The sequence below is a fragment of the Ochotona curzoniae genome, unplaced genomic scaffold (genome assembly GCF_017591425.1).
Source record: "Ochotona curzoniae isolate NIBS_2020 unplaced genomic scaffold, NIBS_Ocur_1.0 contig_1014, whole genome shotgun sequence".
Classification (NCBI taxonomy): Eukaryota; Metazoa; Chordata; class Mammalia; order Lagomorpha; family Ochotonidae; genus Ochotona; species Ochotona curzoniae.
This window is the reverse complement of record NW_024464920.1, coordinates 5,289,872-5,313,835: the sequence shown is the minus strand read 5'-3', so window position 1 is coordinate 5,313,835 and position 23,964 is coordinate 5,289,872. Positions and strand designations below refer to the sequence as shown.

General features: G+C 59.8%; 1 protein-coding gene across 5 annotated transcripts; it reads left to right on the top strand.

Annotated features, from left to right (window-relative positions):
* The first annotated feature begins 1,341 nt into the window (after nt 1-1,341).
* ZNF385A (zinc finger protein 385A) lies at nt 1,342-23,498 on the top strand. 5 transcript variants are annotated; one of them, XM_040989373.1, is made up of 8 exons: nt 1,342-1,405; nt 7,456-7,592; nt 18,153-18,263; nt 19,541-19,706; nt 21,205-21,447; nt 21,702-21,871; nt 21,967-22,062; nt 22,168-23,498. In XM_040989373.1, the coding sequence occupies exons 1-8, from the start codon at nt 1,396-1,398 to the stop codon at nt 22,396-22,398; spliced, it is 1,164 nt and encodes a 387-aa protein (XP_040845307.1). In that variant the 5' UTR covers nt 1,342-1,395; the 3' UTR covers nt 22,399-23,498. The 5 variants fall into 5 exon arrangements, with proteins under 5 accessions (XP_040845307.1, XP_040845327.1, XP_040845334.1 ...); XM_040989393.1 differs by lacking the exon at nt 21,205-21,447; XM_040989387.1 differs by lacking the exon at nt 1,342-1,405 and having other exon boundaries at nt 7,462-7,592; nt 21,202-21,447.
* The last annotated feature ends 466 nt before the right edge of the window (nt 23,499-23,964 follow it).

Genomic DNA, 23,964 nt, shown 5'->3' with positions numbered 1-23,964 from the left:
GGCCTTATGACACGGTTTGAGCAGTAGAATGGGTGGCCACCTCCTCAGAGCATCCCCTCTGCAGGAGACAGAGGCCCCGTCCCCCACCCCGGGGCCAGGCCGGGCAGCAAGGGCGGTCTTCTGAGAGCTCTGGGCCTTGGGATCAAGACTTTGGCACACCAATGTTCTCTCGCCCTTGAGCTGGAGTGTCCCAGCAGGTGCAGAGACAGATGTTTTGTGCAAACCACATCAAGGGGTTAGGGCGAGAGACAGTGAGGGCCAGGAAGTCAGAACTCCAAGAGCTCCGCACTGCCCTATAAAACCAGGCGAGGCCAGGCTCCCCTCCACATTGTTCCATGACTCCAGGCCCACCACTCTTCCATTCTCTTCCTCCTCTCAGCTGCCACCCTCCCTCCACCCCGCCGTGTCTGGCTCCAACTCACACACCTCCTTTCCCTCTGGCTGGAGTTGGCCTGACGCTGGCTGCTTGGCATTGTGGGAGAGCCGCCTGCCACCAGCCCTCCCTCCCGCTGAGGCAGGTACAGACAGGTTCGGGCTGTAGCAGCTGCGCCTTCCCCAGATGCAGCCAGACTACCAGACTCCAGCCTGTGCTGGGGGCCCTAAGAATTCATCCGAGTGTCCCGGAGTCCCCTCTGTCCAGACATTGTCCCCAAGTCCTCCCCCCACCACCTTGGTAGGGAAAGCCTTGGATTTAAGGCGATGGGTGGGAGGGACGGTTGCTCCCTCCTCCCACCCCAGCTCCGGTGCAAGTCATCTGCCCGGTTGTGCCTCCCTCAGATCTGGATCTTCCAGTTGCCCTGATGGTGTCTGTTGCAAGCGTCTCTTTCCACTGCCACGAGTCCTGGAAGGCAGCCTGCCCGCTCAGACCTTCCCTAAGGACCTGGCCAGAGGTCAACCTGGGACCCAGCTTCAATGCTGCAGCTCCCCTCTGAGACCAGCGCCCCACCCCGTCCCCTCTGGGGAGGGGGACAGCCTTCTCTGAAGTCCAAACACGACAAACTAGAACCCAAGACAGTCTCCCGGCCCCCGACCTTCCGTGACCTCTCCTTGCGCGGCCCATACCAGCCCAGTGCGCGGGTTCCCGCCCTCACATCCAGCCCTTCCCTCCCGGGAACCCAGGCGTCAGCCTCCAGCTGCTGCCGCGCTCGCCTCCCTCCGGCCTCGCAGACGCCCCGTGGCGGTGCCGGCCGCAGGGGCGCCGCGGACCCCCGGAGGCGAGGGGCAGCCGGGGAGCCGGGTCCCCTCCTCCCCGCTTCACCTGCTGCGGGCCCCGCCCCCGCTCCGCCTCGGCCGGCCTCCCTGCTCCTCCCCGGCTCCGCCCCCCGCACCCCCAGCCCAGCCAGAGCGGCCCCCGGGACAGAGCGACGCGGAACCCCGGGCGCCCGGGTCCCCAGCATGATCCTCGGTGAGTGCGCGCTGCGGCTCCGGGCTCCTGGCTCCCGGACCCCCTCGCCATGGGTCACCCCTGCCCCCCCAACCTCCCGACACCGCGGTGACTGCGGCCGCCCGCCCGTCAGCGACCGGGCCCCCTCCCCCTTCAGCTGGCTCCACATCTGGGGTCCCCTCTTGGCCTCCTTTTTTCCGAGCTGCTGCTTCTGCCTGCAGCCCAGCGAGCCAACGGCCGAGGGGGAGGCAGGGCCGAGCGAGACCCCCGCCCCATAATGAGGACATTGCGTATTCATGAGGCTCATGAATATTACGAGACCCGTCTACGAGCGATGGGGGAGGGGGCGCTCCCCGCCTGCTGTAGTTGGGGGGAGGCGCCCAGCGGGCCCCCCAACCCTCCCCAGCTCCTGCCTTCAGCCTTCGCTTAGCCCGAAACACTCGGACATCCTCCTGGGCCCAGAATAAGAGGGGAAGGAGGAAGTGGGGGACGGGGGAGGGTGGGCGGTGGGGGGCGAGCTTCGAGGTGAGTGCGGTGGGAGGTGGGAACCTGAGGGCTGGCGACCTGGGGCCGGGGAGAGGAGGGGGCGGGCAGGTGTCCACCCCGCAGGCGCCCCTGCGGCCCAGATCCGCGTCTCCGCAGCCATCCTGCCCCAACACGCCGGGACCTGCCCCAGTCTCGCTCCCTCTCACTGCCTGAACCCTTCCTTCTTGCCTTTCCTCTTCTCCCCCCTGCTTCCCTACCCTGGGCCGGGGGCGCCAGGAGAGGGAGGGGCGGCCTGGAGCGGGGAGGCTGGGGGAGGGGAACTCCCACTGGGCTCTGACAGCCGCCAGGCACAGCCACCCCATCCTCATGACCTACATCGGGAAGGGAGCCCCGGGGATGGGGGAGGAGAGGGCCTAGCTGGGCTCCATCCTCCTCCGCATCAGCCCTGGCTCCAGGCCCCTGCCTTCCTCGGCCTCCACAATGGTCCACAGCAACCCCGCGGAGCTCTGACCTCTGCCCCCAGCCCTGGCGGGGCAGCCTCCTGGGCCCTGTTGCTCCTGGGACCCCCCCCCCCCTTAGCAGACCCAGACACCTGTGGTCTTCCTGCCCCTCAGCGGGGACACCTGGCTCCATGCTGATGGCCCCAGGGCTTGGCCGTCTCTCTCCCCCACCCCTCCTGGAGCTGTCTTTTCTGACTTCCCACTGCCTGTCTTCTTGCCCTTCTGTCATCACCTCCTCATCCTCTCTCAGCACCTAGGATCCTGTTCCCTCCACCCAGCCCTGCATCCAGTCAATGAATGAAGGCAGGAATGAAGAACTGCTCACCTGCGCTCTTCCCAAGGAGTTCCAGCAAGGGCAGAGATCCCGCCCCCACCCCTCCATCGCCCCCACCCCTCCATCACCCCCACCCCTCCACCAGCACCGGTTCCCCAGAACACACGCTCCACATTGCTCCCACTTGCACGAGGGCCTGCCCTCTGGCTCCAGCCTGGGCCCTGGGCCCAGAAGCAGCCTCTTCCTGTCCACAAAGGGATGGGGCAAGGGGGAAGGTGGTTGAGTCAGACTGGCGCTGCTTGGGAGAAGCTCAACTAGGTGGCTGGGTCCAAAGACCCTGAGATTGGTTACCAATCTCCCTCCCACCTGGGCAGTTGGGGCGACTATTGGGGGAAGGTGCCAGGACCAATACGCATGCTGAGGTCCCCTGAGTCCCCTTGCGGAGTGGCCCTGGAAGGGCCCTCCAGGGTATCGGCACCCAGCAAGTAACCCTACCTGTAGGCTTGAACCTAGAGTCTAGGCCTGCCTTAAGGTGGCAGCTCGCTGCTCACCTGCCCCTCCCAGAGTGCCCCACTCACAGAGGGCTGGGGCTGGCCAAGGAGGAAGCCCTTTCAGGTTGGGAAAGATTTCCCAGAGCTCTCCCTGCTTCCTCCCTTTCCTGGGCCCCTCCTCCCTTTGTGCCCGGCCCTTCCCCCTCCCCCCACCTCCCCCTGGGGTTATTAGGGAAGATGTTTTGAGTAGTTCATAATCAGCCCCTTGTCTCTTTCATCTGTGGCTTCAAAGGCTGCAGCCCTGAGCCTGCCTCCGCCAGGATGGAGGAATTGAGGCACAAGGGGACTGATCCCCAAGGCTTGGAGGCCTTCCCTCAGTTAGACATTCTTGGGGGAAGAAGTGAGGAAACCCCAAAGGTAAAAACATGCACGGAAAGGCCAGGAGATCAGATCTCAAGTCCCACCTTAGCTCCAGAGCCTAATTCCCATTTTTAAACTGAGTGGGGAACCTGGGCTTTCTGCCACCTTTGACCCCTCGCTATCTGCATGCCTTCACCATCTGATCCAGTCCCATCCTGGCTCTGTCTGTGCCACATAGCCTTTCCCTGACACTCTGCCTGGCTCCCGTTGCTCCCTCAGAGCGACCACTCCCTGGGCCAGCTCACCAGACACTCCCGTCCCATCCCGCCAAGGGTTGGACGCCCCAGCCCTGCCTTGAAACAGCCAAGAGGCCTGGGTCTCCTCCAGACCCAGCCAGACATTCTGGGGGAAGAGAGAAAGAGAAAAGAGCAGAACCCAGCTCCACGGAGGGAAGGTGCCGCGTGTGGCTCAGTCTGGCCAGTCTGGATAGGGTCAGTAGAACGCGAAAGCTGGGTCTGCCGGCCCAGCCCCTCCGCAGCGTGCTGGGAGCTGCCCTGGGTAAAGCAAGTAGCAATTCCCTCATGGAGCTGGGTGCGGCCCTAGCTGCTGCAGGTGGTTACTCTAATGAGCTTCCCTCTGGAATGGCCTGGCCCAGCCATGCCCCAGAGCCGCCATACCCTGGCCAACCTAGGAGCCACACCCACACACGTACACACTGCAAATTGCCATCTATCTCTTGCTACTACCATGCCAGACACACTCGCCCACCCAGATGTCAGAAGCCCTGCATTTCCTATTTGAGTGCCTGCTTCCCCAGCCCTTCCTGTAGCCTCATCTGTTTCTCTCCCTCCCGTCTACCTGGAAAGGCATAGCATCCGAAAGCCGTGTCTCTGCAGCCAAGACACACAGGTTGAAACCCCTCAGCAACCTGTGCAGCCTTGTGGCCAGGTAACTCCCCATCTCTCAGACACAGCGTGCCTAATCAGGAGGGTGAAGGCCCATTGGCTCGACAGCCTTTCATCGGGCTCTCGCCTAGCTCTCTCCTGTCCTCTCACCAGCTCTTATTTGGCAGGTGCGGTTTGTTAGCTGGCCGACTGAGAGTCCCAGGAACTCACAGCTCACCTAGCTGCTGCGAGCTGGTGTGCCACCACACATGCCTGACATATAGTTAGCCCTCCAATAGTCGCAATAGTTGTGACCCCCCAGGAGAAGAGGGGAGGAGCCTGGGGCCTGTCCAGCTCTGTCCCTCCGCCCCCTCCTGGCTCTCAGGAGCCAGTGAGGATCCAATTAATGGCCCTCCTTTGCTTCCCTCCCTCCCTCTGCCTTCTTGTCACCTCCATCTCCTGCTTCTGCTCTCCACCCTTCCCCTCCCCGCCACACACACACACACACACACACACACACACACACACACACACACACACACGCACACACGCCATGACTCTCATCAGTGGAAAAGGTGAGTTGCTGGCCATGGGACCTCAGTGGCTCCGAGCTGGGTAGGGCAGTGTATGAGGATGTCAAGGCCAGAAAGTGCACGGACCAGGCTCCCCTACTTCCTCCCTTGATCTTGCATTAAATTCGAGCCCTTCGGGAGCAGTGTAGCAGAGAAATCATTTGCCATGGAGTGCAATGGGTCCTGATTGGAATCTCAGCCCAGTGCTTAGAAGCTGTGTGACAGCAGCCAAGTTCATTCACCTCTCTCAGTCTCTGTTTCCTTGGTGTTGATGTTGCGAGGAGGGGAAGAAAAAAAAAAAATCTTACAAACCACTTCCCAGGATCATGGGCACCTCCCCACTGAGCTACCGCCAAGGCTAGAGGTGACCGGATGTGGAGTTCACAACGTGCCACGGGGAGGCACCTCTGGGTTTTGTTGGCAACCCAGCTCTCCCCTTTAGGCCCGGGTGTGAGGGGTGGGCATCTGGAGCCAGCCCACAGCTGGGGAAAGGAGCCAGAAAGCCCAGCTGCAGCTCCGGACAGGGCAAGCGCCAGCCCAGAGCCAGCTGCTGGGGTGGGTGCTGGGTGCTGGGGACGCTGGGAGCGCTCAGGTTTCTCTCACCATTCTTGATGCCGCCTGGGGCTCGTTAAGGCTGCCCTGGCCCTGTGTGCCAGGCAGGCCTGGGTGGGAGGTGGGGCTCAGAGGGGAACAACCATGGGGAGATATTGCAGGGAGGGAAATGACCCTCCACCAACCCTCCTCTCCTCTCCTCCACTCCCTATGCGGCTGTCCTGGCCCATCCTAGCTCCAGGCTCAGCTTGCCAGAAGGGGCACAGCACACCGTGCTGCTCCACCTGTGCCCTCTATAGGTCTTTCTTGACTCAGTGACCCTTTCTGCCTCGACTCTGCCACCTTCTCGCTTGCTCATTTTGCCATGTGCCCTGTGTGTGCGTGTATGTTGTCTCATTTTCCCCACACCCCATTCCAACCCTGAAGGTCGCACATGAGAGGGAAGGTCACACACAGGCTCCCAGACACCACCACCCCCAAGTGCTCCAAGGCCAAAGTCAAGCACCCTACCCTAGCCTGAAGCTCCTGCTCCCTGCAGCCCTGGGACCCCTCTCTGCCTCAGCCATCCCAGCCATCCCAGCCTTGGCATTGGGTGGCACACACAGACCCTTGCAGTCCATTCTGGACCAGCTCCCTGCCCCCAGCTGTGCCTGGGCCCTCCCCACCCCCTCCCTCTCGCCTCAGATTCCCCTAATCCCTGATCCCCCGCCCTCCCCTCTGCCCCACTTTTCCAGGACTCTGATTGGTTGATTCTACTAACTGGGCTGGGAGGGGAGGGGGCTGGCAAGGGAGGGGGCAGAGGGCAGAACCGAGGGAAGGGGACGCTGTCAGGCCCAGGCCCCTGGGGGGCCAGGGCCAGGCCACTGCCTGGGGGCAGCAGGCTGCAGAAACCAAAGGTAGGAAAAAAGGGCAAGAAAAGGAGAGGACTGGAAAAGAACTCTGGGAACGTGGGGGGTTAGAGACCTGGGCTCTAGTAAAGGTCAGGGGAGGTTGGGGCCAGGCACGCAACCTCCTGAGATCACCATTGTTCCTGGGCACCCCGGTTGCTGGCAAGGGCTTGCTGGAGCAGCCCAGGGCAGCCTGTGCTTCCCAACTGCTGACAGCAGGCCAGGGCCAGTGGCAGGCCAGAAGGGTCCCAAGCACCTTTGGTGGGCTGCCCCTCTCAGAGGCTAGTGGAGATTCTCCCAGAAGCCTGCAGCGGAGGTGAAGGGGGGCAGGGAGGAGAAATAGGTTCGGAGGAGACTGGCCCTGACTCTCATTTCCCCTTGGGGTCAGAGCCAGGCATTCCCCTCCCAGAGCCTGGCTGGTGCTTCCTCCTGCAGAGCCGGAGCTGAGCACTGTGGGTGAGACCCAGGGCCATGGGGAGGTGGAGGAAGCTGGCAAGGGGCTCTTAAGAACAGCCCAGGGTGGGGGGGGGCACAGAGGGGAACCTGCCAGAGTCACTGTCATCTACTGATGGGGACAAAATCCTAACCACAAGCAGTGGCATGGGCAGGGGGTCAGCAGCCCCCTTCCTGGTAGGCAGTGGCCTGGAGCGCTCACCCACTGGACTGTGCTTCTCCCCCGGGGGATAGCTAACCAGCACAGAGGAGAGGCCACAGGCTCAGGTCTGGGCTTGCTGGCCCAGCGGGCAGTCCGCAGAGGTCTCAGCCCTTCCTGGGTGTGTAAAACGCCTGAAGGTCGAGGGGGAGGGAGGCAGGAGGAGGGGGAAGTGAAAACCAGCTAGAAGGAAGGCCAGTGCTGCACCCTGCGCCCTCCCAGAGCCAGCCACGGACAAGTACATGTACGTGTGTGTCTGTGTGTGCACGAGGGCCCATGCACACACGGGGGGAGCCACACTTCTGAGTGGGGCGACTCCATCTAGCGAGTGGGACAAACAGGCTTGGTGTGGTGGGGGTGGGTCGCCATGCTGCAATCTCCCCACCCCACGGAAGGTTTTCTTTGCCCTCCAGGTAGCCTGAGCCGGGCAGGGCCCCTCCCTCTGCTCCGGCAGCCCCCCATCATGCAGCCCCCGCTGGACCTCAAGCAGATCCTACCGTTCCCGTTGGAGCCCGCCCCTGCCTTGGGCCTGTTCAGCAACTACAGCACCGTGAGTAGCGCAACTTCCTGGGAGCATCCTCCCTCTCTGCCCTACACCCACTCCTCCTGATCCCAATTCCTCACCCCCTCCCCTTTCAACCTCATCTTCCTCACTTCCGGAAGTGTCTGCTACCTGCTATGTACCATGAGCAGCAAAAGCAGTGCTTACTGTGGGTGCTGAGTATCTTATGTGAGTTACCAGCAAATCGCCCTGCCAGCTGGAGAGGCAATGAGAGGCCAGTGGATGGCTGGGGGCTGTAGGGAGATGGTAGAGGGGCGGGAAGGAGCAAGCAATTCGGCCTGATGGTAAATTTCAACTCCACCACGCCCACTCTGGAGTGAGCAGGCTAACTACCTGGGCTAACATGGTTAGAAATAGGGAGCGTCTGCCTGTTCTTGAGCAAGAGACGGACTGGGTAAGGACGGTGATCAGGTGTGGAGCGTGGCTCGGCTGAGGCCAGCAGAGGGTGGCCAGCTGGGAGAGTGTCGCCACCCTGTGAACGTGCAGGGCAAGCTGGGCTGGTGTGAGGGTGAGAGGAGCGCAACGCAAGATTGGGAAGGCATCTCAGGGACACGCGAGGACAGGCCGTAGTGACCGGCTGGTGTTGCGGGGTGAGACAGAAGGGAGAGGATGTGGCAAGGATGACTCGGAGAAGGCTCTGGCCTCTGGGACTGGGAAGAAGAAGTCACCACTGACAGAGGCAGAGGTTGGAGGAGGTCAGTCTGGGTGGAGGTGCTGAGGTTACTTAGAGCATGTGTGTTGGTATACCGGTAAGCCAGGGAGCCCAACCTGTCCTGCAGACTGATGGCCCGGGAGGCCTGGGAAGTACACTGCCACTAAAGGGGTGTGTGTGGTGGGGGACGGGAAGAGCCTCTTATTCAAATAAGTCCCCCCCCAGATCATAGCCACCCCCCACAGCACGTACTGGGACACATCTCTGTGCAGCTGCCCTGGGTCCTGCTGCCAGTCCAGCGAGACAGACAGGTGCAGTGTTGCTGGACCGAAGCAGGACTGCGGCTCCGAGGACGGTGGTCCTCCACATCCCTTGACTGAGCAGGTACCTGAGGTGCATAGGGACCCACGCAAAGACCCTAGACCGAGTTCTGTTGACAACACAGCTGCTCCCCCCAGTAAGCCAAGCCCACATTTGCATCACCCTCAGAAGCCTCCAAGGTGCTTTACATATCGTTTATAGCAATCCTCTGGGGGGGGGGGGCTGTCGTTATTACCCTCATTTCACAGAAAAGGAAAGTGAGCCCCTCCAGTAAGCAAGGCACCATTCTAGATACCAGGAGCCACAGTTTAAACATGAGGCCATCCTGTCCTGAAGGAGCTGAAGTTCAATAGAGAAGGGTGGATGTGTGGACAGCAAAATGGAGGCCAGTAAGAATATCATGGAAGAGACACGAAGATTCAGTTTAACAATATCTATATCTATATCTATATCTATATCTATATCTATATCTATATCTATCTATCTATATATATATCTATCTATATATATATATAGATAGATAGATATATAAATTTTTTTGAGCATCAACTTTTTGCTGGGCAGTGGGCCTGGTGTCAGTGCCCTGACAGTGTCATGGTTGGTGGGAAAGATAACGAGTTAGCAGCCTATAAAGTGAGACGAGCTGTGTCACCACAGGCAGCTGGCAAGAGAGCCCACAGGGAGCATCAAGAAAGATGTGCCAGATGTGGCGGTGCTAGCGAGCACCACCAGGAGAAAGAAGGCAGCTGTGACATAGGAATTGGGTTTCAAGCAATTTTTAGTGCAGGCAGGTGCCCTAATGGGCACAGCAGGTTAAGCCTCCACTTGAGACGCCTGCTTCTTGTGCATGAGTGCCTGAGATTGAATCCCACCTCAGCTCCCTACTACTGCACCTGGCAGGCAGCCGATATTGGCTCCAAGTTCTTAATTTCCTGCCACCCAGGGTAGGAGACCCCCATGGCTGTGATCTGGCCCCATCCTGGATACTGCAGCCATCTGCAGGAGTAAATCAGAGATTGGAGGCGCTCTCTCTTCCCCCTGCCTCCCATCACTCTGGCTGTCAAATAAATAAATGAGAACCCGGCGACGAACGCACCAGGATCCCATATGGGCACCAGTTCTAATCCCAGCTGCTCCACTTCCCACCCAGCTCCCTGCTTGTGGCCTGGGAAAGCAGTCAAGGACAGCCCAAAGCCTTGGGACCCTGCACCTGCGTGGGAGACCTGGAGGAAGTTCCTGGCTCCTGGTTTCGGATCAGCGCAGCACCGGCCGTTGTAGTCACCTGAGGAGTGAATCATTGGACGGAAGATCTTCCTTTCTGTCTTTCCTCCTCTCTCTCTGTATATCTGACTTTGTGATAAACATAAATTAAAAAAAATAAATGAATAAATTATTTGTATTTATTTTAAAGATTTATTTATTTTTATTGGAAAGGTAGATTTACAGAAAAAGGGGAGACAGAAAAATCTTCCATCCTGATTCTTTCACCAAGTGACCGCAACAGCCAGTTCTGAGCCAATCCGAAGCCAGGAGCCAGGAACTTCCTCCGGATCTCCCATGTGGGTGCAGGGTCCCAAAGCTTTGAGCCGTCCTTGACTGCTTTCCCAAGCCACAAGCAGGGAGCTGGAGGGAAAGTGGAGCAACTGGGACACAAACCAGTGCCCATGTGGGGTCCTGACGCGTTCAAGGTGAGGATTTAGCCATTGAGCCATTGCCACAGGACCCAGTAGGATTCTTTAAAATATATTTATTTGGAGCTGTTGTGATGACACAGTGAGTTCAACCGTGCCTTAACTCCAGCAATATCCCAGCAGAGTGCTGGTTCTATCCCAGCTTCTTCCAGCTGGCCCAATCCTGGTCTTTGCAGGCATTTAGGAAGCGAACTAACACATGGAAGATCTCTCTCTCTCCCTCTCTCTAACTCTGCCTTTCAAGTAATCTTTAAAAGAAAAAACTTTATTTGATGGGACCAGTGTGGTGACACAGGTGATTCATCTGCCACTGGCAATGTTGACATCCAGTCTGAGTGCCAGTTCAAGTCCCGTGTGCTCCACTTTTTAAAAAAATGAGTTAACTTGAAAGGCAGTTACAGAAAGTGAAGGAGAAAGAAATTGATCTTTCATCTGCTGGTTCATTCACCAAATGACCACAGTAGTCAGGGCTGGGCCAGGCAAAAGCCAGAAGCCAGGAGTCTCATCTGGGTCTCCCATATGGGTGCAGGGCCCACTCAGGTAGCCTGCTCTCTTCGCAGGCACATTGGCAGGGAGCTTTGCTTCTGCTGGTTCTGCTCCCTGCTAACATGCCTAGCCAGATAGCAGAAACCGGCCCACGCTTACAGGCCCCTGCTACTCACAGAGGAGATCCAACTGGGATTCCAGGCTCCTGCCTTCCTCTGGCTCAGCCCCAACTGTGTGGCCATCTAGGGAGTGAACCAGTAAGTGAAAGATCTCTCCTTGTCTCTCTCAATCTCTCTCTCTCTCCCTCCCTAACACTTTGCTTTTTTAATTATTAAAAATAAGAATAATAGGGCCTAGCACAGTGGCCTAGCAGCTAAAGTTCTCGTCTTGAACAAACCAGGATCCCATATGGCTGCCAGTTCTAATTCCAGCAGCCCCGCTTCCCATCTAGCTCCCTGCTTGTGGCCTGGGAAAGCAGTTGAGGATGGCCCAAAGCCTTGGGTTTCTGCACCGAATGGGAGACCTGGAAGAAGTTCCTGGCTCCTGGCTTCGGATCGGCACAGCACCAGCCGTTGTGGTCACATGGGGAGTGAATCATTGGACGGAAGACCTTCCTCTCTGTCTCCTCCTCTCTGTATACCTGACTTTGCAATAAAAATAAATAAATATTTCAATAATAACAATAAAGGTTTATTTTGGGCACAGTGCAATAGCTTAGTGGCTAAATTCTTGCCTTGCAACTACTAGGATCCCATATGGGCACTGGTTCGTGTCCCAGCTGCTTCACTTCCCATCCAGTTCCCTGCTTGTGGCCTGGCAAAGCAGCAGAGGCCCAAGTCCTTGAGACCCTGCACCTGCATGAGAGACCCCGCACCTGCATGAGAGACCCCAAAGAAGCTCCTGGCTTCAGATCCACTCAGCTCTGGCCATTGTGACCAGTTGGGGAGTGGGCCAGCAGATGAAAGATCTTTCTCTTTCTGTCTCCTTTTTTAAGTAGATTCACCTTTCCAATAAAAAAAATCTTTAAAAAAATATATATTTATTTAATTTTTATTGGAAAGGCAGATTTACAGAGAGAAGGAGAGATAAAGGGAAAGATCTTCTATCTGCTGATTCACTCCCCAAACGGCTGCAAGGGTCAGAACTGAACTGATCTGAAGCCAGGAGCCAGGAGCTTCTTCTGGGTCTCTCATGCAGGTGAAGGAGCCCAAGGCTTTGGGCCATCCTCCACTGCTTTCCCAGGCCACAAGCAGGGAGTTGGAAGGGAAATAGAGCAGCCAGCACACAAACAAGCACCCCTATGGGATCCCGGTGAATGCAAGGTGTAGCCACTGAGCCATAGCACCAGGTCCAATTATTTTTTTAAACATTTTACGTTTATTTGAGAGACACACAGAGCTGTTAGTCACCGTTTCATGCCTCATAATGCCCACAATGACCAGTACTGGGTGGGGACTCACGCCGGGAGCTGAGAAGTCAATCCAGGTCTCCTTGTGGGTGGCAGGGAGCTACTTACCTGAGTCATAATAATCACCCCCTCCCCCCAGGGTTCGCATTAGCAGGAACAGGAGGCAAGCATCAAACCCAAGAACTTAATGTGGGTTTATACTTAACTAGCACTTTAATCACTAGGCTAAATACCCAGCCCTGGTGGGGTTGTGAAAGAGGCCTTAGAGAACATACCAGACTGAAGCAAATCGTATGAAGAAGGGCTAGAAAGGAGGCTTTGAGAATGTGCAATTGATTGGGGGTGCCTGGAATAGGAAAAGCAGGGAGAACCTGCCACCATCCACTTCAACAGCTGACAGGTTTCGCCTAGGTCTCAACTGTTCCATCATTATGCATCAATTGTTCCGTGCATTTTGTGGATGCAGAAGCAGATCCAGTGGTTAAGGGACATGCCCGCGGTCACAGCTGCATAGCTGGTGCAAGTCAACAACCCGGGGCCTCTGATGGCGGAAGGTTTCATGGCTGCACCGCCTCTAGCAGAGCTATTTATAAAGCCCTGAGCCTGGATCAGCATCCTCGGGTACAGCATCAGCCCGGGCTTTGAGAGTCCGGGGTGTTGGCTGTGTGACCTTAGGTAGGCCCCTGGACTTCACTAGATGTAAAGTGGGATAGCCAGGAACAGAAACCCACGCGCAAGGTGGAGGGGACCGCAGGATATCACAGCCAAGTCCAGCAAAAAGCAAACGCTCGGTGTTGGCTCGGATGATTATGCCACGGCCGCATTTTAAGGAAAGATCAGAGTGAGAAAGGTGGCCTGGCACAGACCTTGGACTTGGAGAGGAAGCAGGACCCAGCACTGGGAATAGGGGAGGGCTCCGATGACAGCGGAAATGGAGGAGCCCCTGGAGGGAGTGGGGAGCCGGCTGCCGCGGGCTCCTGTGGGGTTGGAGCGCGTGTGGCTGGCTGCGTGGAGTGTCAGATTCTGCAGGGGAGTCAGCACTGCAGGAGAGCTGCAGGCAGGACCCGGGAAGAAGCGTGCAAGCCACTAAGCACATGGCTTTGGAACAGGGTTGCCCGGGGTTTAAAATCAAATCCCTCACTTACTAGCTTATGACCTTGGGCAAATGATTTAACCCTTCTAAACCTCGGGTCCCTCCTCGATGAAATGACAATCATAATGGCACTTACTTGAGGCAGCGGTTTGATGATTAAATTAGATAATCTGTGCCAAGGGCTCAGGACGGAAGCTGGCACGCTCCAAGGGCTCCATCAGCACCAGGCGGTGGTGGCCATGGCAGTCCCAGCATGTGGCTGTCCCTACCTGGGGTAGGGTCGGGGACAGGGAAGGGCCATGTACCGGTGCCTACAGCAGACTCTCCTCCTGGGGCAGCTGCTACCCTCTTGGACTCTGCGCCAGCTCTCTGGCTCCCCTCGCTCTTCTGTCACCCCACGACTTTATCGTCCGACGCCCCCCAATCTAGACCCCAGGCTTTGGGATGCAAGTGGAGAAGGGATGAGGTGAAGGGAAAAGAGTGAGGGTCGTTCGTCCCCGTGCCGCTCCCCCGGGCGACCACCAGAGGGCAGCACGTGCACGAAGCAGGGGCTCTTCGGGACCTCGGCTCTCCGGCAGGTGGCGGGCGAGGGAGGCAGGTGGGAGGGGGCTAGGGACGACGTCTCCCGGCTAAGGTCGTTTTTTGTTTTTATTTTAAAATTTTTATTTATTTACTTATTTGAGCTGGCGACCCCTCCTCCCCGCCCGGCTCCACCTTTCGGGGAGGTGACTGAGAAAGCACTTTGGGAAGCAATCGCAGGGCCAGAGGTGACTTGTAAGGGACGGTGCACGGGTTGCTGCTGGGCAAGGGTCTCCCGGGCAGGACTCGGTGACCTGGCCGTCAGCGGACGAGGCAAACGCAAACAGAAATACCCAAGCGGGGACAAGCAGGGTCGTCCGTGGAGGACATCGGGACCCAGGGTAGGGGCGGCCCAGGTCATCCGGTCACTGGCCCTGCCGCTGAGCCGGGCGGCCCCTGGGCCAGGGTAAGGTCTTTCTGCAAGGGCCGTCTGGACATCAGCGCCTCTCCTCCTTTCTCTTTTTCTCCCCGGCCCCCCCTGCATGCCTCTCCAGCCCCCTGTGCCCGCCCCTGCCCGCGGCCCCGCCTCCGGGGCGGGCTCCGGACCCGGCCGGCGCCGCCTCCCCTTCTCCCGGCCGGCCGGGCCGCACAGCCCCGAGCCGCCCGGGCCACGAGCGCCGCGTCCCCCGGCCGCCCGGCCCAGCCCGGCCTGGCACCCCGCAGCCCGGGCCGGCCGCCCCGGGCCATGGAGCCGCGGCCCCCAGGGTCCCGCAGGGTAAGCCCCCCGCCCCGGCCCCGGCTGCCGCAGCGCCCCCCACCCCCACACACCCCCCATCGCCGGCGGGGCCACTGCCTCCCCCTTGGCGCATCCCCAGGCCGCGCTGCTCGAACCAAAAATCTCCCGGACCCCAGCGGGCGCCCCCCTCTCCAGGCTGCTGCCAGGGCACTGGGTACCCCTGCCTCTGCTTGCCAGGTCCTTGGAGTGCCCCCCTCCTACCCCAAACCTGCAGACTTCCCATCAGGTCCTACACCTGCCCGCACACCGCCACGCTGCTCCAGCGCAGGCCCCTGCTCAGCATCCCTCTCCTGCCAGCTTCCACCTGCTCTTCGGTCACCCCTCTCTTGGTCTGGTCCTCCCTGTCCCTCGGGTCTTCCCACCCTTGAGATCCTCGCCTGTATTTGGGGGCTTGGGGACGCAGGGAGACACACGGGGGCAGCTGGTTCCATCAGATAAAGGGCAGTGGAAGGAAACACAATCATGGCCAGCGCCCCCTCCTGCTCCTGATCTGGTTTCCCCCCCTCCTCCCCTCCTCTTTGCCCTTCCTGATTCCTTCTGCCCCAGCTCTAGGGAGCAGTTCCCCTTCATGTCTGCCGTTGTGTGTGGGGTGTCAGGTGGGAGGGCGCTGCAGGCCAACCTTTCTTGGCAGTGTCTAGGCCAGCGTCCCAGGGCAGGGGGCTCTGGAGTGAGGGGGGCTCTGGGAGATGCTGGCCTCACCCCTCCCCAGGGAGCCCTCATCTAGGTCACCAGGGCCTCCTGACCTTGGCCTGGAGCAACACTAGCGTGGCTCACATTCCACCTGCGCAGGGATTGGGCCCAGGAGCCTCTTCACCCGGGCATCTCCCTTCTGGAGGTGGTGGCCAGGATCCACCTGCCGTGGCCACCATGACTTCCTCTAGGAGGGTCTGTGAACTTCACTCTGGGCTTCAGGTTGTGCAAGAGGTCTTCAGCATCCAGGTGGGGCTGGGACCCCTTCTCAAGGGGATGGATGCTGGGGTGGCCAGTCCACTGATCATCTCGGGGGTCCCCCAGGTCCCCTCTTGAGCAGCTTGGGGTACAAACAGAACCCCAGGGGAGTCTGCTCTCCCCCCCCCCTTTCCATTCTGCTCCCGTCTCCCTATTCTTCATCCGGCTTAGGTTTCCTGGCTGCGATTGGGTTTCTGTTTGGGTTGAATTCCTATTCCGCACCTAGCTTTGGAGGAAACTTAAGGGTTAGGAGAACCCAGGGCTGGGAGTGGGAGAGGGGCACAGGTTTGTGGAGGAGGGGGTCTCTAAATTAGGAAGACTGAGGCCTGGAGACTGGGCTTCCAAGAACAGCTGTTCGTCTCCCCTTTCTGATGGAAGCCTGTCTCCCGTGTGGTCTGTCTCTCCTTCTGCCAGCAACAGCAGATATTCACACATAGACACACAGCTGAAGATTCTAGCAGCCTGGCCTGACCCCTGGGGGCGGCGGCAAAGCCCCCAGTGACGAAATGTTGATGCACAAATGCTGTACACACCATGACACTCATTCACACTCCGCCCAGGCATGGAATGAGCAGAGCCTGCCTGCTCCCCCCACACACACACACACTCTTCTCTCCTGTTTGACTTTTCCTGGTGTGTGACTGGAGCTTCTAGGAAGCTGGCAAGGAGGGAAAAGGGAGTAGCTTCCAGCCCAGGATGGGTGGGAGTCAGGAGATGGACATGTGTCCATCACACCCCCGCGTCCCAACTGAGGCACAGTAGAGGAAGCTGGGTCACTGCCCGGGTATCCCGAAGAAACCAATGCTTTTTTTTTTTTTTAAAGATTTATTTTATTTTTATTGGAAAGGCAGATATACAGAGAGGAGAGACAGAGAGGAAGATCTTCCGTCCGATGATTCACTCCCCAAGTGAGCGCAATGGCCGATGCTATGCCGATCCGAAGCCAGGAGCCTCTTCCGGGTCTCCCACGCGGGTGCAGGGTCCCAAAGCTTTGGGCCATCCTCGACTGCTTTCCCGGGCCACAAGCAGGGAGCTGGAAGGGAAGCAGAGCCGCCGGGATTAGAACCAGCGCCCATATGGGATCCCAGGCGTGCAAGGCGAGGACCTTAACCACTGTGCCACTGCGCCGGGCCCAATCAATGCCTTTTTCACATGAACCCTACCAGCCAGGGAGAGTCTTGGGGGACAGACAAGGTGTGTGGGCTTCCCACGATCTACCACCCTTCCCTGCTTGGTGTTCCAGCTCCCACCACACTCTCCTTGGAACTGCTGGGAGTAGGGGGGACCCAGCAGCAGCAGCCTCCTGCTTGGACCCCCTGCACCTGGAAGCTGGGGTTCCAGTCCTTGAGCCAGTCCTGTTCTGGGGAGAGGTCTCAGCTGTCACCCTGGCCTCAGCCGCATTCCGGGCTGGCCCCTCCTCGGCTCTGGGAAGCTGCTCTCCAGGCCCTGGCTGTCTACCCGATAGCAAGCAGCCTCGGAGACACTCCCGGCCCCTTCCCGCCTCATGTGAACTCTTGGCAGGAGGCTGCCAGGACATCTGCTGACTGACCCGGGCGGGGGCAGAGGCTGCTCTCGGTCCCGCCCAGCCCCACAGCCCTGCTTTCCCCAGCACCGCTGATCTGCGAACAGAAGATCCCTGGACCCCCAGGATTAGCTGGTGGGCCCCCCCCCCCCCCCGCACTCTGTGCCCAAGGCCTGCTCCCCGCCTCCCTCCTTCCTGGGTCCAGCAAATATGTAGGGGCGACTTGGGGCTGAGATGAGAAGTTGGGAATGTTTATCTGCTGGCACCGGAGAGTGGGTGAGGCTGGAGTCTTATCTCAAAATGGGGGAGGTGGGGAGAAGGGTCCGCAGGCTTAGGCTGAGGGCCCTGGGATGTGGGGTACTCTGGTGGATCCACCTAGCCATGGAAGAGTGGTCAAAGTGACCCTGTTAGAGCCTCGTGCTGTTCTGCACCAAGGCAAGAGTCCAGGTTAAGGCCTTTTTTTTTTTTCCTTAAGATTTATTTATTTGGGGCCTGGTGTGGTAGCCTAGTGTCTAAAGTCCTCGCCTTGCATGTGCCAGGATCTTATATGGGCACTGGTTCGTATCCTGGATGCTTCATTTCCCATCCAGCTCCCTGCTTATGGCCTGGGAAAGCAGTCAAGGACAACCCAAAGCCTTGGAACCCTGCACCTGTGTGGGAGACCTGGAAGAGGCTCCTGGCTCCTGGCTTTAGATCAGCTCAGTTCTGGCCATTGTGGCTATCTGGGGAATGAACCAGCGGACAGAAGATCTTTCTCTTTGTATCTCCTCCTTTCTGTAAATCTGACTTTCCAATAAAAATAAATAAATCCTTCCGGGTCTCCCATGTGAGTTCAGGGTCCCAAGGCTTTGGGCCGTCCTCGGCTGCTTTCCCAGGCTACAAGCAGGGAGCTGGAAGGGAAGCGGAACAACCGGGACATGAGCCGGTGTCCATATGAGATCCCAGCACCTGCAAGACGAGGATGTAGCCACCGAGCCATGGTGGCAGGCCCATGAGAGGAGGTTCTGGGACATTTGGTGTAAGAGCACCTGCCATTGCAGGGGGCGGAGGGAGGCAGTGGAAGACATGAGCTCGAGCCGCGGCTTCCAGCTCACCCCAGTTTGCCTCCGCAGATGGACCCTGTGCAGAAGGCTGTGCTGTCCCACACTTTTGGGGGACCCTTGCTCAAGACCAAGCGGCCCGTCATTTCCTGCAACGTCTGTCAAATTCGCTTCAACTCCCAGGTAAGAAGCCCAGCTATTGGGTGGGGGCCCTTGTAGCAAAGGAGCAGAAGCTGGGAGCTGTGGAGGGGGGATGCAGGCCACGGGGAGACCACTGGAAACGGAGAAGCGGTCACTGTAGGTTGTGACACAAGGAAAGGCCCCCCCCTCCCTGATCGGGGGCTGGGGCATCTCTCCAGCCCTCCGGTCCTCCCATGGGGTGTAAGGCCGGGTTAGGTCTTTGGCTCAGCTCCTCCCCAAGCCCCCCACTTTCCTCTATATTCCTGAATTCCTCCCCTGGCCATGAGAGCGCTACACTGCACCCCACACCTGCAGGTCACACACAAGTTCTGACCCCCACACCATCATCACCAAGGGCAGAAACTGCCGGGAGCCCAGGGCAGCCAGCTTCCCAGATCGCCTCCCTCCGAGGCTTTAATGGGACTTCCGTGTGGGGATCTTGTGGGATGCAGGCTGTGAAAGATTTTGGAGAAAAATAGCAGAACCTCATTCTGCTGAGTTGAGCAAACTGGAGGCATGTTCTGTTTCTCTACTCAGCATGAACCACACACACACACGTACACACACACAAAAGACACACACCACGCAGCTGCACTCTGCACACCACTGCTTAGCCCTGGGCTGTCCGGCTTCCTGCCTGTGTGGGTGACCTTGGGCCTCTGCTAGGATGTACATTCTTGGCAGGGGGTGCCCATAGGAGGGGAGTAGGCCTTCGTTTTCTCTGTAAGCTCCCACCACAAGCATCCTCTCTCCCAGCCCTGGGTCCACTTCCTGGGGCACAGGGAGCCAATAGCAGACACCTCTCCCCTCTTCTCTCCTCCCTCTCCCTCCCCCAGTGAGTTGCTCTGTTTTGACAGCTGTCTGTGCGGCTGTCTCTGTCTCCAGAGCTGGGCTTGGGTCCAGGGTCCTCCAGGGAAAATGAGACCCAGCAGGGGAGTCGCCAGGGTAGAGGCCAGGCGTCAGAGCTCCTGGGACTGGATCCTGGGGCTGGGGGGAAGGCCTTGGGTCTCGGAGGGCACCGGCTGCCTGGCTGCCTGGGGCTGGGCTTCTCCCACAGGCAGAGGAGGACTTTTACCATGGGTTGGGAGTCCCCTGGGACAGGCCTGGGCGGGGGATCTGTGTTCCCCAAGCTTGTCATGCTGCTGTGAGCATTGCTACCCACCTCTGGAGGAAGCAGGGCTGCACATCTCCCTGGGGGAAGGAGAACAACCGGAACCCCAGGAGAGCCCTCAGATCAAAGGGCATCTCTGCCACCATGTTTCCCCTCCATCCTGGTCAAGAGCCAGGCTGAGGCGCACTACAAGGGCAATCGCCACGCCCGGCGAGTCAAAGGCATCGAGGCGGCCAAGACCAGAGGGAGGGAGCCCAGTGCCCGGGAACCTGGAGACCCGGCCCCACCAGGCAGCAGCCCTCCCAATGGGGACGGCACAGCAGCCCCCCGTCCAGGTATGGATGGCTACCTCCCTCCCCAGCCTGATCGCTGCCTGTGCCTGCCTCTCCCCGATCCCAGCATGCTCCTCTGCCCCCACCTCTCTCTATCTCAGTCCCTAGCGCCGCCCCCCACCCCAGGTAAGGCCTGAGCCAAACACAATGATTACACACTTTCCATCCTGTCACCCAGTCCCCAGCTCCTCTCAACAGAGTCCCCACTGTCTGTCCTCCCCACCGCCCCGTGACTCAGACCAGGGCGAGGCTGAGGCCACCTGGCAAACCTCCCCAAGGAAGAAAAAGAAACCACCCCATCCAAGGCATGCTCCCTTGGTCTTCCAGGCAAGGGAGGGAACTGGGAGGGGTGAGAGCCAGAGAACACCCAGGCCGCTCCTGGGAAGTGGAGGGAGGGTGAGGGGCTCAGGTCTTTGAGGTTTCCACCATGCTTCCAGATTCTCTGTCCCTCCGGGCCAGTGGAGCTGCTCTTTGGCCAAACTTCCAGCCGAGAGAAGGGAAGACAGCGAGTCCCCAGAGAGGACTTAGCCGTCATCCTGGGATTAGCACATCACATGTCAGTCACAGCCAAGTCCAGAGAGGCGTGCCTCTCCTTCTTCCTCCTAATCCTTGGGTATCCTTCCCGTCCCACCCGAACGAGCAAGGATGTCAGTGCCAGCCTGGGAGCCAGGTTCTTGCTCTCTCTGTCTCTCTCTTCCTTTTCTGAGGACACAAGGCTGGCTAACTGTGCCTCCCTTGCTTTCACACCATGAAATCCCATCCAGAATGGGGTGTGGGTGTGGGTGTGTACACTGAGATGTGGCTGGATGATGCCAGAGAAGTTAGAGGGAGAAAGAGGAGGGTTTTAGGATGGACCACCAAAGGGACACCTGCAGGGGCCAGGCGCTCCCCTCTCACCAACTCCCTGCCTGCCCCACGGCCTCCTTCTGACCCGGAAACTGGATCAGCTGCTGGAGCGAGAATGGGAGCACTAGTGTTTCCCCTGCTCAGAGGCCCGAGCCAGCACCCAGGCCTGGGGCCCGTGCATCTTTAATCAAGCCATGAATTATAGAGCAGCCCCTTCCCTGTTCCCCCTCTGCTTCTGCTGTCTCCGTCTCCCTTTCGCCAGGCCTGCCCGTGTCTCTCCTGCCTCTCCTTTCTCCTGCCCTGCCCTGGCTGTGCCTCACTGGCCCCTGAGCAGGACTCTGGCTTGCTCTCACACTGGCCGGGAAGTTGCCAGTTTCATCCCAGGTGGGGCTGGACCCCTTGGCCATTCCCAGCTTATGAAGGGTGAGCCAGGCCTTGCAGTCTCACACCCAGCCTGCAGCAGCTGGATCATATCTGGCTCGGGCCCAGGGCATGAGAACATGCATGTTCTCACAGGGTGGGGACCCCTGAGCTCTTGCCCTCAAGGAAATCAGGATGAGTTTCCTGTATGTGAAAAATTCAAGCCGGGAGAGGCATCTGGGGTAACACCATGTTTCTCCCCACCCCACCCCCCTTATCCTCACTCTAGCAGCAGTTTCCATGGAGAATGGACTGGGTCCAGCCCCAGGATCCCCAGAGAAGCAGCCCGGTTCCCCATCCCCTCCTAGCGTCCCGGAGAGCAGCCGGGGTATAGCCAAGGGTGAAGGGGGCACTCCGGCTGCAGCTTCGGTGCCCGGGGGTAGCAAAGAGGAGGAGGAGAAAGCCAAGCGGCTGCTCTACTGCGCTCTGTGCAAGGTGGCCGTCAACTCCCTGTCTCAGCTTGAGGCGCATAACAAAGGTATGGAGTCCCCTGCTTCACCCAGCCCACCACCCCAGATCCATGAGTCCCCTAAGACCACCCCCAATTTTCTTCCCTGTTACCACCCCTCCCTGCCATGGCTCCCCGCTCCATCTTGCTCCTTTCAACCTCTGACTCTGTCCTGACTCACTCGTGTTTGGAGCGGGTCCCAGGGGCCTGGAACTGGGCATGGGGCGGGGGGTCACTGAGACCTTGTCCTCCACCCCATGCCTCCTGCCGTCTGTGGACCGCAGGTACTAAACACAAGACCATTCTGGAGGCCCGGAGCGGGCTGGGGCCCATCAAGGCTTACCCACGCCTGGGGCCTCCCACCCCCGGGGAGCCGGAAGCCCCCACCCAGGACAGAACCTTCCACTGTGAGATCTGCAATGTCAAGGTCAATTCCGAGGTCCAACTGAAGCAGGTGGGTGAAGAAGGCTGGGAGCTGCACCCAGGAAGTGGGGAGGGAGCCCCAGGAGGGGGCACGGCCTGCGCTCACCTCCTTGCCACCCCCTGCAGCACATCTCCAGCCGGCGGCACCGAGACGGCGTGGCCGGGAAGCCCAACCCACTCCTGAGCCGGCACAAGAAGCCTCGAGGCGCCGCGGAGCTGGCGGTGAGGCCTTGGGGAGGGGAGGGCGCGGGCTGGGAGGCGCGCAGAGGGCGGCGGCCGGCCCCGGGATGACTTCTCAGGCGCTCCCCGCCTCTCTCCCCGCCTCAGGGTACGCTGACTTTCTCCAAGGAGCTGCCCAAGTCCCTGGCCGGCGGCCTGCTGCCCAGCCCCCTGGCGGTGGCCGCCGTCATGGCCGCGGCCGCGGGCTCCCCGCTGTCCTTGCGCCCCGCTCCCGCCGCTCCTCTTCTGCAGGGACCGCCCATCACCCACCCGCTGCTGCACCCGGCCCCCGGCCCCATCCGGACCGCGCACGGCCCCATCCTCTTCTCCCCGTACTGACCTCAACCCCAGACCCCTTCCACTCACCCCCCCACCTCCAGCCGGGACCCAGGCCTCCCCCCGGCACTCCCTGAACGGTCTCTCCTTCCCCCCTCCCACACCCCGAGGTACGGGGTTCCAGGAAAGGGGAGGGGTAGCGGGGGAGGGGGGCTTCAGAAGGGGGGGAACACCCCAGATCTCAGGGAACCCCGCCCCCTGCCCTTTCCTCTCCCCTAGAACAGGAGGGGGCCGTCTCATCCCCTCGAGTCCCCTTGGAGACACCCCCTCTCCCAAAAGCCATGTCCATCCAGCCCTTCCCCCCCAAACCTTAGCACAAAACGGGGTTCACAAGCCATGGTCAGGGTCCAGGGGGCAGAAGTGGATTTTCTTGGCAATAAGCGGACTCTGGGACTCCGGCCTCCTACCCCAAACTGAAGCGCTTCCGTGAACACCCCCGTCCTCCGCAGGGGGAGGGGGCAGGCGGACCCCGGGTCCCTCAGAAGAAGCACTTTGCTTTTACCGCCTGCGACCTCACTGTGCGCGCCCCGCACCACGCCCCAGCCCCAGGTCCGGCGGGACCCGACGCCGGGGGCAGCACTTGGGGGGGCATCTCCGGCACTCGGGTGGGACCAAGGAGATGCCCCCCACGGACCCTTCCCCGCCCCCCGCGCCCTTTCCTCCCCAGTCTGGGTTCCATTCTTTTCACCAGCACCCATCGCCCGAGGGGTTACCGAGGGGGGGCAGGGGGTGTCCAGTCCAAGCCCACCCCCGCCCCCCTCCGCCTCGCCTTCCGCAAAACTGTGAGCAAAAAGCAATAGAAGCCTCGCCCCCGCCCCGCCCCGGACCGCAAGATTCGCACCCCCACCCACCCCGTCCTGGTCCTTAGACCTCGTGGCCGGCCCTGCTCCCACACACCTCCACTGCACAAGTCGGGCGGGGGCGTGACAGCCCACCCCCCACCCTCCGTGGTTCCGTCTCGTCCGCCCAGCCGGTAGCGGGGCTTGGCCACCGGGCCGACCCCCTCCCCATCAACTCTTTCTGCTTGACAATGTAGCAACCCCGGCCCCTCAGCCTCCAGCCCTTTGCCTCTCGCCCACAATAAAGTCTGGATTCGTTCTGTCCTTCGCCCCCTCCCCAGACTCAGACTCGGTCCTTGCTGGCTGTGCGGGGTGGGGGAGCAGGTGGGTCCGTAGATGGATGGTGACGCGTCCCGGCGCGCTTGAAAGGGGATGAGGAAGAGAAGGGGGTCGTTAGGGGAGGATGGGGTCGGAAGCAAGCAGCGGGGCTTGCGCGAAGTGAGCACAGCCTCTCCTTCCTCCCGGCTGGGTAAACCTGGCCGGAACAGTGAGAGGTGTTGAGGGAAGGAGATCTTTTCGAGAAGGACTGGGAGACCGGCTGCGGCAGTTGAGGATTCGCTGCAAGTCCACCAGGCGGCGCCAAATACACGGAAAACCAACGTCTCGAGGCCAGGCGCTCCTGCGGTGTGACTTCGATCCGGATTTCAAGGAGGGCGGGGGAGATGTCTAGACCGCGAACCGATAAAGCAAAAACTCCAGGCTTTGCGCCACAGATACGGGAAGTCGAGAG